Here is a 19,144-nt window from a genome sequence, read left to right as displayed (position 1 = left end):
CCTCATGATGTTGTTAAAAATATATCATACTTTACAATGTCTAAATATTATATATATATATATATATATATAAATGAGCCAAGCACATGGCAAATTTTGGAATTCCACGTTTCGCGAGACCTTTCAGTGTAACCCCTATATAAAGGGACATTTGCTTCAGTGTGTGTCGTGCTGTTGGAAGTGAGGTTAGATAGACTGGACTTTGGTGGTAGGAGGAGAGATTTTTGTGAGAGTAGTGAGAGTAGTGAGAGTAGTGAGAGTAGTGAGAGTAGTGAGAGTAGTGAGAGTGGCAAGAGAGTGGCGAGAGAGTGGCGAGAGAGTGGCGAGAGAGTGGCGAGTGATTTGTCTTTTGTTATTCTATTTTTTCATATTTTATTGTCTTGTTAGTGTGAAAGTTCTTTGTTAGTGTGTCATTTATTTTCTATTTGTTTTTTGTGAGTGAGTCAGTGTATGAAATGGAGAGGGTGAGAGGGGGGGTGTGAGGTGTGGCTGGAGGAGTGGTGGTGGCTGGAGGAGCGGTGGAGCATGGAAGAGGAGTAGCATGTGCAGTTGCGGCCAGTGCAGTTGCAGCCAGTGCAGGTGGAGTAGAGGTTGGTGAGTCCAGCAGGAACACCATGTCTAATGACTAGCTACAGTAGAGGGTAGCGGGACTAGTGGACATGGAAATTGGGCCACTTTACAGCATCCGACCCCGGATGCCAAGCACGATGATGCTACTGCTCAGCAGCCTACATCCCGCAAGCAGCATGTCGAAGGCATCCGAAACGTGCGCTTTTCTCATAGAGAAAATGATGTACTTGTTGAAGGTGTAATTGCTTAATTTACTAGACTCTATGTACCATTTGCATGTAAGTTCAAAAATCATATAAATGAAGGGTAATCATGAATAATTAAATGGATGTAAACAGTACAAACACACTATTAACTACATTTATTAATGTACTATTGAGAAGTTAAACACATATGCTATAACTTATATGTGCTGCTGATGTATGTACACATGTTTGTTTTACTGAATGCGCACATTACATACACAAATGGGGGTCTGGAACTACATGCAAAGTTTGGTGGTGACAAAAATACTCATACTATCTGTTACAACATCCCTTTCCTATGCTACAATATGTAATAGATTAGCCAACATTATTACATCACCGTATTTAAATGTATATTCATGTATTGATGCAATTTAACATATACACAGCAAAAACTAAAAGCAGTGTCAAAAACAAGCTGTGGAACTAGATATGTTCATCTGTGTGTGCATGTCGACACCAAAGGAGATCCCCAGAGACTTGCAAAAAAAGGTTCGCCGATATCAAGCTTCATCTTAAAAAGTCCTCTCATACCCAAATAAAAATAGTACTGTGTAGGTGTTGATGAGAAGGCGTGTGTGTGTATATACACAAATATATATGTAAATTTCATGTTAATGTGTGTGCATTATATACACATCCAAATATGTATTTTTCTAGATAAAAAGTATATTTCACCATTCACTACGTCATTCATAGTGACCTTACTATGTCACGTCATATGTTAATAGGACTAAAATTTATAATATTCCTATATGAAACAGATAAAAATTCTTCGCATATGCTCGTACACATAAATTGTTAATGATAAATTTGTCATATACTGATTAATAACCATCTGTTACTGTTCTATTTCTACACGGACACATCAGGCGCAACTGCTGAAGGTGAGATCCTAAACAATGAATATTCACATGCACATTCAGTAATGACCCCAGTTTCACATAGGCACGTCAAATGGGGCCTATACTACTTCCATTCACTGCCGTACAGTCATATGTTGTGAACTTAGACAGCAGAGGTCTTAATAACATTAACCCAAGTCTTATCTTTGATACAATTTACATTTACCACCGGAAAAGAACTTACATGAGTGGGTGTTGGCCTACTATAATCACATGTACGACCAGTCATTCAGCCAACATTTTTGCTTGCATAGCATCGAATATTTTTGCATAATCCTTGACAAGATCTGTGTCCAGTATAATGTAGTCTCAATAGGCAAGTTAATATTATAATCGTGTTTTGTATAAGTTGGATACCAACGCACAGATTTAAGGTACCATTCATTATATTTGTTAGTATTCTATAAAATTATGAAACATAAATTGCACAAATATATTAGCTGTTGATTATGTGATGTTAATGGCATATGCACATAAAAATACGTATTTTTCAAAATCATATCTATTTATTGTTATGCAGATAATACAATGCATAACAATATCAATGTACACGCACAATCATAACAGTAGCACATAATTACTTTCTCTTTATATTCATACTAAATGATATATTGTTATGATATAGTTATGGCTGAAGAATCTAAAACTGATTTGTCAGCTTCACCTGATCTTGAGGCTTTAGTAAGTGACGAATTGGTTGGGGACAGCCAAGATATTCAAGCTCTGGAGGAGCCCGTAGAAGACGAATATACTGAAACACTCAGAGAACTCGATATCCCTGTTTTTTTTTGTTTGTTTCAGACTTGAAATTCACATTGCAGTTTTGTAATTCTTGCCAAATCCCAATGAATGACCTACTGCACCGACACACTTTATTCGAGCAAATACCCAGTATGTACCTGGCAGATACCTGGAATGCGCCGCTCCTCACCTCTGACAAGCCCCGTTGCGTTTGCCTTCCCAGCCTGGGTTCATGCCTGGCTGACGGGCGATCTGTTAAATGAAACTGATTAGGATTTAATAGGCTGCAATGCTTCGCGTGTCTACCAGATGGCATAAATTCATGAATTGTAATGCAGTGTATACAGTGCAGTATTGCAGCCAGCGGGAATAAAATGCTTCAATCCCTGCCTGGAAAATAACCCAATGCACTCGGGCAGAAAACAGTCACAAACCTCAATACACCCGGGTATACCCGAATTCGTGGGACTAGCCGAGCTCGAATAAAGTGTGTCGCCAGTGTATCAGCCGTGTGCATGCATGTGAAACCAGTCACATGACTCTACAGTACTGTTGTAGTTCAACTGGCAAAAATCAAAACCTGAGAAATAATGAATCGCTCTGGGGGAGGTGTCGATAACCAGTTGAATTCACTTTTGCTAGGTTTTGTGAGGAGGGAAGGTGCAACTTTGCCAGTCCGGGGGTGCAGGATTATATACTGTAGTTCAAAGAACTACAACGTATCCAACGTAGGATAGCACACCAAATGAGGGATAGCACACCCAATGTAGGATAGCACACCCAATGTAGGATAGCACACCCAATGTAGGATAGCACACACAATATAGAATATCTCCCAGCCAGGTACCTCAGGTGTGATTTTTGTTCAGCACAGGCATGTCTCCCTAATTTATTTGGAGGTATGTTTGAGCGGATATATATAACTGGCGACTGCTTTTAAAATGAGAAATCTCACCCCCTACTTTGCGGGAAATGGATTTTTACCGTTTTGCCCATCCCTGCCCATCACCTGGTCATTCAAAAAGACTTGTTGTGAAAAGCACAATATTAACTACTGTATATCATAATATGCCATCCTTGGATGGTGACTTGCTCATGAGCCATCCATAAATCCATAATGGTCATGAATTGATCTGCACAGTTAAATAACAAAGTCTCAAAATTTTCAGTGCAAATATTTATTTCTTTAGCAGAATTTGTGAGGCACTCCACCTTCATCAGTTAAAAAACACGTGAACTCTTAACCAAGAAAAGAATGCTCCAAATAATGCTTCAAATATTATGATTGCGTTATAAGGAACATTTTATAAAAATTCAATGATCTTTTCCAAAAATACATAAAACATATTTCCCCAAAACACTTCTCCAAACATTCATTTTCCACAAATGGTGTGTGATTAATATATATATATATATATATATATATATATTATATATATATATATATATATATATATATATATATATATATATATATATATATATATATAAAATCAAAAAATAAATAGATGATACTGTTCTGTGGCTAACGAAATGCTTTTATTTGTGCGAGCTTTTGAGATACACTGATCTCTTCTTCCGGCGATGTTACAATGCATTATCTCCTTCAAAATTTGTCTGTTAATTATTTTGGGCAAAATAAAGATGGTTGCTGAAGTTACGAATAATTATTGTTTCATTAGTAAAAAATATCTATTCACTATTCAGTTTTATTTCTTTAGCTATACTGTAGCAGTGCTGCAATAAGAAGGAAGATTAATAATTCTGCCGTACATTGGTATTGTGAGTGACAGTATCCCCAACCAGAATAAGTTATGCATTACTATTAATGACCATACAAGCCAGAACATTTGGAGATATAAAAATAGAGTAAAGAAGCTGAACGTCATGTTCAGTGTTGATGTATGTATGTCTTTACAGTATTTATATAGTGCCATCCATGTACATAGTGCTTTACAATACAGGACATAATAGTATAACACATTATGGGAATAAGCGCTTCAGCAATAGGAAAAGGAGTCCCTGTCCCGAAGAGCTTACAATCAAAGCCTATCTATTGATGGTTGTGTATTCATCAATGTGGTGTACTGAACATGGTAATTTCATCAGGAGTGAAATTTTATTTGAAACTTGGAGAAATCATCACGCAAAAACTATAAGTATTACATACCATATTTCAAAAACGAGGCACTTTATGATCTCAAAATTCACATCCTCAAAGGGATATTAAAGTACACACAAAAACAGAAAAGTCTTAAAGATTAAAAGAAAAAACATCAACACCAACAATCTCTTTTAAGCACAAATTGCAGTTGCTTTCACTTTTTTTAAATATATATATAACATCGTAACATTGCCGGAAGAAGAGATCAGTGTATCTCGAAAGCTCGCACAAATAAAAGCATTTCGTTAGCCACAGAACGGTATCATCTATTTATTTTTTGATTATTGAAGCTCGGCCAACACGGTACTGATACCTCTACATGTATATATATATAATATATTTTAAAAAAGTGAAAGCAACTGCCATTTGTGCTTAAAAGAGATTGTTGGTGTTGATGTTTTTTCTTTTAATCTTTAAGACTTTTCTGTTTTTGTGTGTACTTTAATATCCCTTTGAGGATGTGAATTTTGAGATCATAAAGTGCCTCGTTTTTGAAATATGGTATGTAATACTTATAGTTTTTGCGTGATGATTTCTCCAAGTTTCAAATAAAATTTCACTCCTGATGAAATTACCATGTTCAGTACACCACATTGATGAATACACAACCATCAATAGATAGGCTTTGATTGTAAGCTCTTCGGGACAGGGACTCCTTTTCCTATTGCTGAAGCGCTTATTCCCATAATGTGTTATACTATTATGTCCTGTATTGTAAAGCACTATGTACATGGATGGCACTATATAAATACTGTAAAGACATACATACATCAACACTGAACATGACGTTCAGCTTCTTTACTCTATTTTTATATCTCCAAATGTTCTGGCTTGTATGGTCATTAATAGTAATGCATAACTTATTCTGGTTGGGGATACTGTCACTCACAATACCAATGTACGGCAGAATTATTAATCTTCCTTCTTATTGCAGCACTGCTACAGTATAGCTAAAGAAATAAAACTGAATAGTGAATAGATATTTTTTACTAATGAAACAATAATTATTTGTAACTTCAGCAACCATCTTTATTTTGCCCAAAATAATTAACAGACAAATTTTGAAGGAGATAATGATTTTCTTTCAGGGAGGGTTATAAGAACTAAGCTCTTTGTCATCCTCCTGTGATTATAGCGCAGTGGTGAACCCACAAAAACCTGCCATCTTTCCTAAATATTGCAACTACAGCCTATACAAACTATATTGTTCACTCAAAACATGTACATGTAAAAATGAATTGTCCACCACAAGGAAATAGCATATGTAAAAAGCAGAATTCCACATGGGTATGACCAAGAGAAAGAGGACAGGCAGGACATACGTATACTTAATACATCACATATGAAGGCGCTTATTCAATAACTTGACTTTATTGTGAGTTGCTTCAGGGCTTATTAAATAAACCCCACAATCAGTTAAATACATTTTCGGCCCAAAAATGTTAAGAATTTACAGGAATATTAAACTCATATGTCGTTGTCGTTATATTTTCAGTTAAATGATTAGTGGGTAGACAATGACTTATCGTCTTTTGTACTTTTTGTCGAAACTCTTTCGAGCCAAGGTAATATACAAATGGATCCAAGCAACAGTTTAGACTATTCAAAGCAAGAGAGAGCTTATATTCGACATACAGCGTTTTTCCTTTGGAAAAGTAAATGAAATGCACAATGGAAATCAGGGTATTTGGCAGGTAGCACACAGTAAATACTAAAAGGACTACCAGTATCATTTGAATAATCTGTTTCTTAGCCTCTCCCAATTGTGTGGTATGGGACTGAAGAAGAGTCATAATTATGGACGTGTAACACACTCCCATGACTAGAAAGGGAAGAAAGAAAAACAGCACAACGCGACTTGCAAAATAAGCGTAGAAATAGACACGACGAGGAAACATGTTTTTTGGTAAAACGTCAAAACAAGTGACTATGTGTAACTCACGCACACTGCATGTTAGTTTAGAATACATAAGTGGTAACTCTGTCAATAATACAAATACCCAAATGAACACGCAAGTAAAAAGAGCCTTTTTGACACTCATAAAGCTCTTACAACGCAATGGATGTACAATTCCCACATAGCGTTCGACGCTGATACTTGCCATTATCAGTATCGAGCAGTTCATGTTTCCATAGAACAAGAAAGTGGCTATAGAACAAAACGTGCTTCCAAAGGGCCAGTCATTGCTTCTCAGATGATAGACAACTTGAAAGGGAAGTGTACTGCTGTATATCAAATCTGTGGCTGCCAGGTTGATCAAAAAAATAATTGTTGGTGTCCGGGGATGAGATTTACAGAGAATCCACATAGAGAAGAAATTCAATGGTACACTGACAAAGAAGATTAACAAGTACAGAACAGGTAGAACTGTTAGTAGCATTTTATTCTGTAGCATTTCCAGTGTGCTGTTAGACAGCAACTGGGCTGTAATTGTGGTACCATTGATTGAATTATATCCAGTACATGGGCGCATGGATTCTTCAGCCACCGTTGCTGTGAAGTTGTCCAGTGTACAGTTTGTCCCTAGATCAATTTAGAAAGGAAAAAGTTATACAATGTACTGTATCAATAGTCTCCAACAGCCTTCAATAATAATATTGATTTGGAATGAAATTTTACATCCAGAGAAACAAGATGTAATATCAGGGTTGTTTATTGCTTTTTATATTGAGCACATTTCAAATATAACTAATCTATGAAATGATATATAACTTTATATACGGTATAAACAATCTAACTTAAAATAGGAATATGCGGCAGAAAAAAAGTATAGAGTTTGCCCAACTCAGCATTCAAGTATTGTTACTCATAATTTTATAACCATCAGATGGAGCTTTCTGCTGCCCTTTAAAAAGGAGATAGAACTCAGTTCATGCGAGTTCCCTACAAAACGAACCCTTCTTGAATCTGTAGGCATTTGGAGAAAAAGATAGATTACTAGTAAATCATGAGCTTTGCACTCATTTTTTTTTCAGAGCTAAGCATGCGCAATGTCTATTTACAAAAAACTTCGAGGTGCTAATGACCCAACTGAGGCATCAAAACAATCAAATCTGAATGAAAAATTACTTACATTCAATGTAGATGTCCTACATCTCACATATAGGTTCAGAAAAATGGTGTAACTATAACCTCTCAAGAAAAAAAAATTCAGTTTGCCTGAAAACCACTGGGAAAAAAATTAAACATATAAAGTTGGAAACCCTATTGATTTTTTTAAGGAAATGTATTACCGTGAATTAAGAATGTGTAGGTTCTCATGTTCGAAATCTGAACTCCGCAACACTGCGAAGTTCGTTTGTAACTTCAAGTTTAACTTCGGAACAAATTTTCAAATACAAGTGAAATTTAAGCCAAAATCCCAAACCAGCAAAACAAAACATTACATTTTTTTTCAGAACCAAGATCAAAACAATACACTACAGAAAGAAAGTGCCCACCATTAATATGTATGTTTTACATACTGGTTCTGGTGAAATTGTAAGTGCAAATAGCACTCGAGCAAACAATATACAATGATAAACAAAGATATAAAACCTGTGATACAAAGTCCAATGAAGGTAGTCCTGGAGCTGCCCAAAAGGTTAATCTGGTATCTCCCAACCAGATGAGAAGTCTGTGGAAGGAAACCTCCTGTGGCGCTGAGGTATGAATGGAAGTAGGATCTTGTGCAAAAGTTCTTGTCTTGGACTAATAGCCCCAGGAAAGGAAGACAAAAATACAGAGAACACTACAATAGTGTATTACCCAGGGACAATAGTATGAAGAGAGCAATTTATTTTATAAAAACAATTAGTATAAAACAATTACATCAGACAATTGTGTCAGACATGAAAAATGCATATAAAACTTCCATGCGCTTGTGCACTAGGAAGATGAAACTGCTCCGCCGTGGTAAAAATTGAAATCCTACTCACCAGAGGTGACTAGGACATGCGCAATGGTTTTAAGGTCTTTACATCAGGTAACACCGTTCGCCGTGGGGTGGAATAGCCAGTTGATGCGGGAGGATCGCCTTCAATGCTCGTAGTCTCCTTGCTGACAGAGTCTGGTCGATCGGCTCCACTGCTGACGTCACTGCCTGGATAGCACTGCAACGGTGTCCCTGAGAGGCCAAAAAACCTCCAACGCGTTTCGAAACTCTTATTGGTGGGTTTCTTCGTCAGGGATGATTGCTGCATGGGGCTGTACTTCTATATATACCCCAGATCGTTCAATTAAGGCAATTAGATTGTTTTGGTTTGGGAAACACCCAGTGGAAAGTCCTCTGATTGAACATGAATATAGGATACAATGGTGAATTACATCAAAAAGTGGATTACATCAAATGGTGAACAGATATTGGAAAATGGCATATTATCACAATTTTAAAGATATATATATATATATATATATATAAACATATTTCCAGATAGCGGACTGGGAATATATAAAGGGGAAGAATAAATCCCTCCTATATGTTAAGTGAAACATGAGTCCACAATACCTGTTCAAATATATCAATGGATTACAACATGTGTAATGATACACAAAAATACATCAAAATCAAAGCTATCTAATGCTTGAATAAAGATTTACAGACACAGGAAACAAATTACACTTGTGTGATGGTCAACATACACTTTTGACAATATGTCACTAAACAGTGTATTATTAGAATATACCCATTAGAGAGATAATATATTAGAGAGACAATATATTAGAGAGACACCTTTTCAAGGTGGGACACATGAGAAAAGATCTTGCAATATATAACCAGCCTTAGTATTATTGTAAAGCTGATTTACTGACTATCAATTATTAATATTACCAAATTAAATTAAATTTTCAAAATGAATTTACTATTGATGATTCATATAAATGAAGAATTAAACTTAAATGTGAACATAAGTAATAATGAAGTGATAAAATAAGTTATAAATGAAAAATTAGTGAAATATTAATGATGTATTAATGATATTAATGATGTTTGGCAGGCTACCACATAAAAGCTGTTGCTGTCAGAATTTTTAACATATTAGACTTTTAAACACTTGTCGGCAGACAAAGACAAGGACACTTGGCATGTTATGTGGTGTAGTTAAAGAAGCGTTTATTTATGGAATATTTATTTAAGGAATGCTGACAAGTCAAATTCAACATTCAGCCCTTGTGGACTGAGCGTTTTTAATTAAAAAATCCAAAAGGATTCCCTTTTGGAAATTAAATTTAATTTATCTCCTCCTCGCTTGCAGAATGTGGGACATTCGATGGCATGACATTTCAGTCATGCTTGACTTTGTGCATGTTTTAATTTGAAATGGAGAGAAACATTATGGGACTCAAAGCCTCTTTTGATGTTATATATGTGCTCCCCAAGTCTTCTTTGCAGTGTTCTACCCGTGCGGCCCACATATTGTAGGCCACACGGGCATTCCAACAAATAAATGACAAATTGGCTGTGACAATTGATTAGTGTTCTGATGGGATACTCTTTCTGTGTAATGTTTGATGTGAACTTTTGAGTTTTGATACTGTGTTGACACTCTATGCATTTAGCACATGGGAAATATCCCTTAATTGTATCTCTTGTTTTTTGTGTATTTCTACTAAATGGACAGCTAGGTGACAGTTTTGTTTTGAGATTGTTTGCTTTCCTAAAATATATTTCCGGTTTTTCTTTCAGATATCCCTTCAAGATGTCATCTTGTCTTAGAAGACCCCAGTATTTGCCAAATGTTTTAGTTATCTGTGGTGCCAGGGAACTGTATTGGGTGATAAATGCCACTGTGTCTGTCTTGCTGTTGTTTTTCTCTTTTGGTTTGTATTCCAATAAATCAGACCTTGTCATAACTTTTACTGTCTCAATGGCTTTGTCCAACTGATGTCTATTGTAGTCACGGTCAACAAACCTCTGTTTTAGATCCAGCTGTCCTTTGGGGATGTTTCTAATCCAGCAGTCATCATAATCCAAATTGGATTAGAAACATCCCCAAAGGACAGCTGGTTAGAATCAAACGTAATTGTTCGGACCCTTTAGTATTTGATGCACAGGCACAGGATCTAAAACAGAGGTTTGTTGACCGTGACTACAATAGACATCAGTTGGACAAAGCCATTGAGACAGTAAAAGTTATGACAAGGTCTGATTTATTGGAATACAAACCAAAAGAGAAAAACAACAGCAAGACAGACACAGTGGCATTTATCACACAATACAGTTCCCTGGCACCACAGATAACTAAAACATTTGGCAAATACTGGGGTCTTCTAAGACAAGATGACATCTTGAAGGGATATCTGAAAGAAAGACCGGAAATATATTTTAGGAAAGCAAACAATCTCAAAACAAAACTGTCACCTAGCTGTCCATTTAGTAGAAATACACAAAAAACAAGAGATACAATTAAGGGATATTTCCCATGTGCTAAATGCATAGAGTGTCAACACAGTATCAAAACTCAAAAGTTCACATCAAACATTACACAGAAAGAGTATCCCATCAGAACACTAATCAATTGTCACAGCCAATTTGTAATTTATTTGTTGGAATGCTCGTGTGGCCTACAATATGTGGGCCGCACGGGTAGAACACTGCAAAGAAGACTTGGGGAGCACATATATAACCTCAAAAGAGGCTTTGAGTCCCATAATGTTTCTCTCCATTTCAAATTAAAACATGCACAAAGTCCAGCATGACTGAAATGTCATGCCATCGAATGTCCCACATTCTGCAAGCGAGGAGGAGATAAATTAAATTTCATTTTCAAAAGGGAATCCTTTTGGATTTTTGAATTAAAAACGCTCAGTCCACAAGGGCTGAATGTTGAATTTGACTTGTCAGCATTCCTTAAATAAATATTCCATAAATAAACGCTTCTTTAACTACACCACATAACATGCCAAGTGTCCTTGTCTTTGTCTGCCGACAAGTGTTTAAAAGTCTAATATGTTAAAAATTCTGACAGCAACAGCTTTTATGTGGTAGCCTGCCAAACATCATAAACATCATTAATATCATTAATATATCATTAATATTTCACTAATTTTTCATTTATAACTTATTTTATCACTTCATTATTACTTATGTTCACATTTAAGTTTAATTCTTCATTTATATGAATCATCAATAGTAAATTCATTTTGAAAATTTTATTTAATTTGGTAATATTAATAATTGATAGTCAGTAAATCAGCTTTACAGTAATACTAAGGCTGGTTATATATTGCAAGATCTTTTCTCATGTGTCCCACCTTGAAAAGGTGTCTCTCTAATATATTGTCTCTCTAATATATTATCTCTCTAATGGGTGTATTCTAATAATACACTGTTTAGTGACATATTGTCAAAAGTGTATGTTGACCATCACACAAGTGTAATTTGTTTCCTGTGTTTGTAAATCTTTATTCAAGCATTAGATAGCTTTGATTTTGATGTATTTCTGTGTATCATTACACATGTTGTAATCCATTGATATATTTGAACAGGTATTGTGGACTCATGTTTCACTTAACATATAGGAGGGATTTATTCTTCCCCTTTATATATTCCCAGTCCGCTATCTGGACATATGTTTATATATATATCTTTAAAATTGTGATAATATGCCATTTTCCAATATCTGTTCACCATTTGATGTAATCCACTTTTTGATGTAATTCACCATTGTATCCTATATTCATGTTCAATCAGAGGACTTTCCACTGGGTGTTTCCCAAACCAAAACAATCTAATTGCCTTAATTGAACGATCTGGGGTATATATAGAAGTACAGCCCCATGCAGCAATCATCCCTGACGAAGAAGCCCACCAATAGGAGTTTCGAAACGCGTTGGAGGTTTTTTGGCCTCTCAGGGACACCGTAGCAGTGCTATCCAGGCGGTGACGTCAGCAGTGGAGCCAATCGACCAGACTCTGTCAGCAAGGAGACTACGAGCATTGAAGGCGATCCTCCCGCATCAACTGGCTATTCCACCCCACGGCGAACGGTGTTACCTGATGTAAAGACCTTAAAACCATTGCGCATGTCCTAGTCACCTCTGGTGAGTAGGATTTCAATTTTTACCACGGCGGAGCAGTTTCATCTTCCTAGTGCACAAGCGCATGGAAGTTTTATATGCATTTTTCATGTCTGACACAATTGTCTGATGTAATTGTTTTATACTAATTGTTTTTATAAAATAAATTGCTCTCTTCATACTATTGTCCCTGGGTAATACACTATTGTAGTGTTCTCTGTATTTTTTGTCTTCCTTTCCTGAGGCTATTAGTCCAAGACAAGAACTTTTGCACAAGATCCTACTACTATTCATACCTCAGCGCCACAGGAGGTTTCCTTCCACATACTGGTTCTGGATTAAGGCATACTATTTCAGTATCATTTTTAAAATAATAACTTTATAGATACGTATGATAAACTTGCCCACTATGCCAAGATAACCCCAGATATTCATACTTTGGTGCAAAATATGTAACTAAAATCCCACTTTAAAAGGAATATTAGAGATAGTTAAATATCTGCAGGCTTTTTTTTGCAGCATGATATACTGTAAGTAATAAGAAAGAGCTCCAAGTGATGAAACGTTGTGTTTTAGTGATTTTGGATGTTGGTTGATCTTGTGTTTTCCGCTTTTAGCTTCTTTGGTTCCATTACATCAGCACTGCCGTAGTGCACTGACTGAGCTTACTATATAGGTGTTCCATAACACATGGAACTGGGTCAGAATTTTTGGAAGGATAGACTAGAGATGAGTGAATGTGTCAAAATTCGATCCGCAAATTCTTTACAGTGTTTTTGACAAAATTCGGCTTGCAGTTGAATATTCGACCTTGAACTCGGCTTGGTAAAATTCGGACAAATGTACCTACAGTAAACCCGCTGCCACATTCGCTTCAACCTTCCTTTTGAGAATGTCATAACATTCAATCGGTGATTGTTTTGAAACATTCAATTCGTTTTATACGATTCGATTGTGAATATCCACACAATAGCCACTAATGCAGACATTCTCGTCTTAGCAGGGGGGCACCGTGCATGAATACTGTTTATTTTATTTTTTTAATAGGCGAGTGTGCCTCACCCACCTACAGTACTTCCAGGTAATCTGCTAATGACAAAGTATAAAATACATTTAGATTTACAAGTCAGATAGTCTACCACCATGAAAATAAAAGAGAAGAAGATGAATTCATCCCACAGGAAGGCCCTTTCACGAGTCTCTAGAAGCCTCGGCAGGCTAGCCCATCATTCTCAGTCCCATATCTATGTTCCCCCTCTGTCACAAGCCCATGCTTTTTCCCTCTTTCCCAGGTCCATACCATCTTCCTCTTCCCTTGGTTCCCAGCCCATACCTTCTTTACCAGGCATACAGATGTAGCTGCCTGTTCTCTACCGCATCATGGGACAAAAGCTTGGCCATCTCGCCAAAAACTCAGCGAGATGGTCCCCAGCAGGATGTTATGGCCCATCGACCCCCTGCTTCCTGAGTTACAGGCCACGCTATTTGGTGCTGGTATCCCTCTGGTTTGTTTAAATCCATTGATCATGTGGGCCGTGACGCAGTAGAATTTAAACATGGACGCTGGGATACCGGCACCCCATGACGGGGCCTGTAACTCAGGATTCAGGGGGTCCCTGGACCTGAAATCAATGGAGTTCACCCTGCTACAATACTGTGTTATTAAAATAAAATAAAAGCCCTGCGATCGCCTGTTAGAGGCGCGCATGTAGAGTGACTGATTCAGTCTATCTCTTACTGCACATCTATTACAGACAGGTGAAGTCAGGTAGGATTCACACCGCAGGGATTCCCGCTGTGTTAATCCGATGGGCCATTATTCTGGCTGCTGGAATTTCGCGGCGTGGGAGAGGTTGCCATGTAAAACTCGCACGGCAAGCGGTAGAGAACAGGTAGCTACATCTGTATGGATGTAGTGAGGGAGCAGATTCCTGACGAAGCTATTCAACATAGCGAAACGCGTCGAATTGAGGCTAGAACGGAGCGACGTTGTGGTGGACGGACACCTACCTGGCTTCGTGTTTCTTGTGGCAGCATTCAGGAGCACCAGCTGCAGCGTTTGCATCCCATCGGGCGTAACTCCCGGAGAAGAAGGAGCAGTGAGAACGTCTCTCGCTCCACCTCCCAATACATTACTGCTCATTAATACTGCTGAGATTTGCATCCTATCCACTCATCCTGTACGTCCACGTGGGACCACTGTTCCTGCACACTTTTAGTGTGATATGCTTTGCTTACTCACACTTATGTGAGTATAATGGTTGCGGATTACCGCGGATTACTGCGGATTAGACCATTGATTTTCAATTACTGTACTGCACTATTTTGCCATCTTCTCTTCTCTTACATATGTGGTATCCCGCTCCCTCACTACATCCATCCACTGCTATCCAAGAAAAACGAAGACTTTTCTTTTTGTGAAGGTTGAGTGGGCATATTCAACATTTATTTAGTCATTGGTCTCTGCGGGCCTTTGAGTCATTGTCATATTGCCTGTTACCACTGGGGGTCACTGTTTCACTTGTTATTGTGTTTTCACTCACAGATTCACTACACCTAGGCACCAGTCCTGTTTTCTTTTTGCATCACAGCTACATCTGTATACCTTCTTTCTCAATCCCTCTTTCCTACTGCCGTAACTTCTCCCTCTCCCCCAGGCTCACACCTTCCTTTGCCCCTTCTCTCCCCCAGGTCCATACATTCCCTCCACCATCTATCCTCTCCCTAGGCCCATACATCCCAGCCCACACTCCTCCCTAGGCCCATACCTCCCCCGCCACCTACTCCTCCCCAGGCCAATACTTTTACCCCCCTCCACTCTTTCCCAGGCACATACCTTTTTCTCTCCCTCCTCTTTCCCAGGCCCATTCCTCTTTTGCCCCACCCCTTCTGTCCCAGGCCCATACCTTCTTCCTCTCCCCATCTTTCCCAGTCCCGTACCATCTTTCTCAATCCCTCTTTCTCAATCCCTTCTTCATCTCCCCTTTTACCAGGCCCATACCTTCACCCCCATTGTCTTTCCCATGCCCATACCTTCTCTCTCTCCCCCACTCTTGCCAAGGCATATACTTTCTTCTGCACCCCCCTCTTTCCCAGGCCCATACCTGTCTCCACCCCCCTACCCTTCTCCTCTGGTCACTCCCTCCTCCTCACTTCTTACTTCTCCTCTACTCCCCTCCCTCACCTCCCTCTCCTATGTCCTCCTTTACTTCCCCCTTCACCTCCTTTCCTCTTCCTCTATTCCATCCTCCTCTAATCTTCCCTTCACTCCTTCTCTCCTCCCCACTTCTTTCCCCTTCTCCTCTACTCACCCCTCCACTCCATTTCCCCATTCCACTCTCTTCTCCCCATTCCATTCTCTTGTGCATGGCATTCTTTTTGGCGATTGATTTTACACATACACTGTGGTACAATTAGATTTTTGAAAGACTACATACTACATACTAGCATTATAGTTAAAGGAGCACTTTGTTACTTTTAAGTATGTTTTTACATACAGCAGGCTCTGTTTGGATGTATCATCCTGATGGTAAATTCAAGCAACACCAGAAATTCGAGCTGCTCGTTAAACCAGCTAATTGTGGTAAAAATCAATACAAACAATAATGGTGGCAAAAATCTTAACAAACAAATAGGCATGACCAATATTTACTACAAATTGCTCCTACTGTAATTGTTTAATTGCTTCATTATTTGGGGAAGATCTTCAAATCTTCATAAGACAAACCTCATTTTAGACATTTGCATCTACAAGTAGTTGCTGTTGCAGAGGAACTCTATAGTTAATCTAGTTAGGAAAACGTAAGCAAAATGCCAACCACTTGTGTCATTTGTGCCACTGCGCTTTTGCACATTACCTTCTATGTCCCTCACTTTCTATAGCATTTTTAATTTCTCGTTTTCTTCTCTGGAAATTGGCATTTGCAACAGTCCATGTACTGTAACTGCTTAATTTGTCCTTTAGCTCATTCTTCAGATACAGAGTGAACATGTTAAGTCCAATTTTATCTTGATTAGAAAGTAATGTATGTTTTACAGGAGGGAGAGGGAGTAGGTGGTATGATAACTTTTATTAGCCCAACCAGTAGTTAAGATGTTACAACCTTTCGAACCACTCGGGGTCCTGCATTGGGTATCCTGAGAGGTTCAAAAGCTTGTAACATCAACTACAGGTTGGTCCAATAAAAGTTATCATACCGCATATTCCCTCTCCCTCCTTTGTTACTACATGAAAGGACCCACACGGCTTCTTTTCTTTGAATTATAGGAAATTGTTTTTCATTAGACTGAAATGGTAGCTTATTTATTTTACAAATAATATAATTCAACAGTTAGACAAATAAAAAGAAATATAATTATGAGACTTACCAGATAAATAGTTTTGCATTTTCTTGTCTGACTTCAAACACTTGTTGTTCAATAAAATGAACCATATCATGCTCTTGCATCTCAAAGTGTGAGACACTTCCTCCCACAGCTGCAGTTTTGTATAAACCACAGTACTCTGTTTAAACGGAAAAAAAAAGTGTTTTAAAACCTATAGATGGTTAATTACTGTATCAAAGCCTTCCCACTGCAATGCTGAGTCAAAACCAGAGCTAAAATACTGCTTCACATAAGTGACCCCTCTAATTTGATGCCCCAGACTTATATCTGATGCCGGGGTGGGGGACTGGGTCCCTTATGGATACTTAATGTGCCACACGTGGCCTACAGTCAGACAAAAGGAAATAAAAACACAGTGCGTGTATGGTACAACAGTTTTTATGTACATACTGCGACTCTCAATAACCCTGTGATCCTCAGCATAGAATAACTACACACAGCATACAACATACAGGTGCGCCGACGAGTATTCTAAAACTTGCTTTAAAATTGCCTTGGAAAATCTGGGGCTATCACCAACAAGAGCCAAGTACATGCTGGGTACATGCTGCAAACATTTCAGTGACGTTTCTGCAGAGACTAATGGCCCGTCGGATTAAAACAGCAGGGGTCCCTGGCAGTCCCATTCAGTTTGAATGGGACTGCCAGGGACCCCCGCTGTTAATCCGATGGGCCATTAGTCTGTCTGCAGAAATGTCACTGAAATGTTGCAGCATGTACCCAGCATGTACCTGGGTCTTGTTGGTGATTTCCCCAGATTTGTTTTAGAATACTCGTCGGCACTACAGTACATATAATAATACAATTAACAGTAACACATAGTGGGTGTGGATCAGTGTCAGCTGAGAGTGGGCCACCCAATCCTGGGTATATTGGCTTTGTGATGGTGCCGAAACACCGTGGGAGCTCTTAGCACACTAAAGTGTTGCAGACCTATACTTTGCATAGGGTGCTTCAGGATCACTGTAATTGTCACCGTTGAGGGTCCCCTCCGACGGCGCTCGATGCTCTCTGCAACGTTCCGACTTGGATCTACCGATCCTGTCGCCATGTGTAGTTCAATCACTCAGGCAACTCTCAATCAAACCTAGTACTCGGCTCGTGCAGATCTTCCCTCTCTATAATGACCGTCCCCTTTAAAAGGAGCAGTTCCGGTGGCCAAGACACCGAGTAGGCAAGACGTGGGTCTGTATAGCTCTGTCCCAGGAGAGGATAAAATAAAGATAACTGGGACCAATGGAAAGGAAAGAAAAAAAGCGGAGCACTGCCAGGGAATGAAAAATTAAGGCTGGGGCAAAAATTGAAATAAAGATTATTTATTGGGCATAATGGCCAAAAAGAAAACAAACACACAAGGGGTTAAAAAAACTCTGACGCGTTTCCCGCCGTGGAGGCGCTTTATCAAATAAATCAGATAAAGCGCCTCCACGGCGGGAAACGCGTCAGAGTTTTTTTAACCCCTTGTGTGTTTGTTTTCTTTTTGGCCATTATGCCCAATAAATAATCTTTATTTCAATTTTTGCCCCAGCCTTAATTTTTCATTCCCTGGCAGTGCTCCGCTTTTTTTCTTTCCTTTCCATTTTTGCCTCATCAGTGTAGCAGCACGCTCCGGTCTTCGGTATTGCAGAGCAGCTGTTTACATCGGGGGATTCCCCCCAGGAGCTGCAGAGTGGATCCGGATCTTCGGGCCAGTGTGTGGTCTCTACGCCCAGCCCTCACATGTTCCGGGTAGGATCACGGCTTGCGGAAACGAGCGGCTGCAGCTCTGGATTGCGCGCCGTTCCATCCACGCTGACCAGTGCCCCCCAGATCCCGTCTAGCTGAAACATCGCGGCACACCACCAGGCACCCGGTGAGGCGGCGGGAGACTCTGCTTGCAGATCTCTACTACCAACAGCCAGTCCTTTACACCGGGGAGCCAGAACCGCTTGCTGGATTGAGGAGGGTCAAATTACTATCCTATGGGGGACTGGTGCCATTGATCTGATCGGAGGACACCCCGAGATCCTACAGGTGAGGTGGGTGTCACACAGACCCACACATTACATCAGATATCTATGTGAGACACTCTCTGCCTTCATATTTTTATACCGGGTTTTACAGCACTTGCCATATTTGTAGCTTCCACGTGGGG

General features: G+C 38.9%; 1 protein-coding gene across 1 annotated transcript; it reads right to left on the bottom strand.

Annotated features, from left to right (window-relative positions):
• Positions 1 to 5,737: 5,737 nt before the first annotated feature.
• LOC142490954 (P2Y purinoceptor 8-like) lies at positions 5,738 to 17,070 on the bottom strand. The gene is made up of 2 exons (XM_075593327.1): positions 16,993 to 17,070; positions 5,738 to 7,149 (listed from the first exon to the last, which is right to left on the bottom strand). The coding sequence occupies exons 1-2, from the start codon at positions 17,060 to 17,062 to the stop codon at positions 6,068 to 6,070; spliced, it is 1,152 nt and encodes a 383-aa protein (XP_075449442.1). The 5' UTR covers positions 17,063 to 17,070; the 3' UTR covers positions 5,738 to 6,067.
• Positions 17,071 to 19,144: the final 2,074 nt, after the last annotated feature.

The sequence above is a fragment of the Ascaphus truei genome, chromosome 3, assembly GCF_040206685.1.
Source record: "Ascaphus truei isolate aAscTru1 chromosome 3, aAscTru1.hap1, whole genome shotgun sequence".
NCBI classification, from domain to species: Eukaryota; Metazoa; Chordata; class Amphibia; order Anura; family Ascaphidae; genus Ascaphus; species Ascaphus truei.
This window is presented reverse-complemented; position numbering and strand designations above follow the sequence as displayed.

Excerpts from the sequence above, each read along its gene's own strand:
- LOC142490954 (XM_075593327.1), bottom strand. The coding sequence starts at position 17,062 with ATGATATGGTTCATTTTATTGAACAACAAGTGTTTGAAGTCAGACAAG. Across the intron at positions 7,150-16,992 it reads AATGCAAAACTATTTATCTG|GGACAAACTGTACACTGGAC; the intron begins GTAAGTCTCATA and ends AAATTGATCTAG.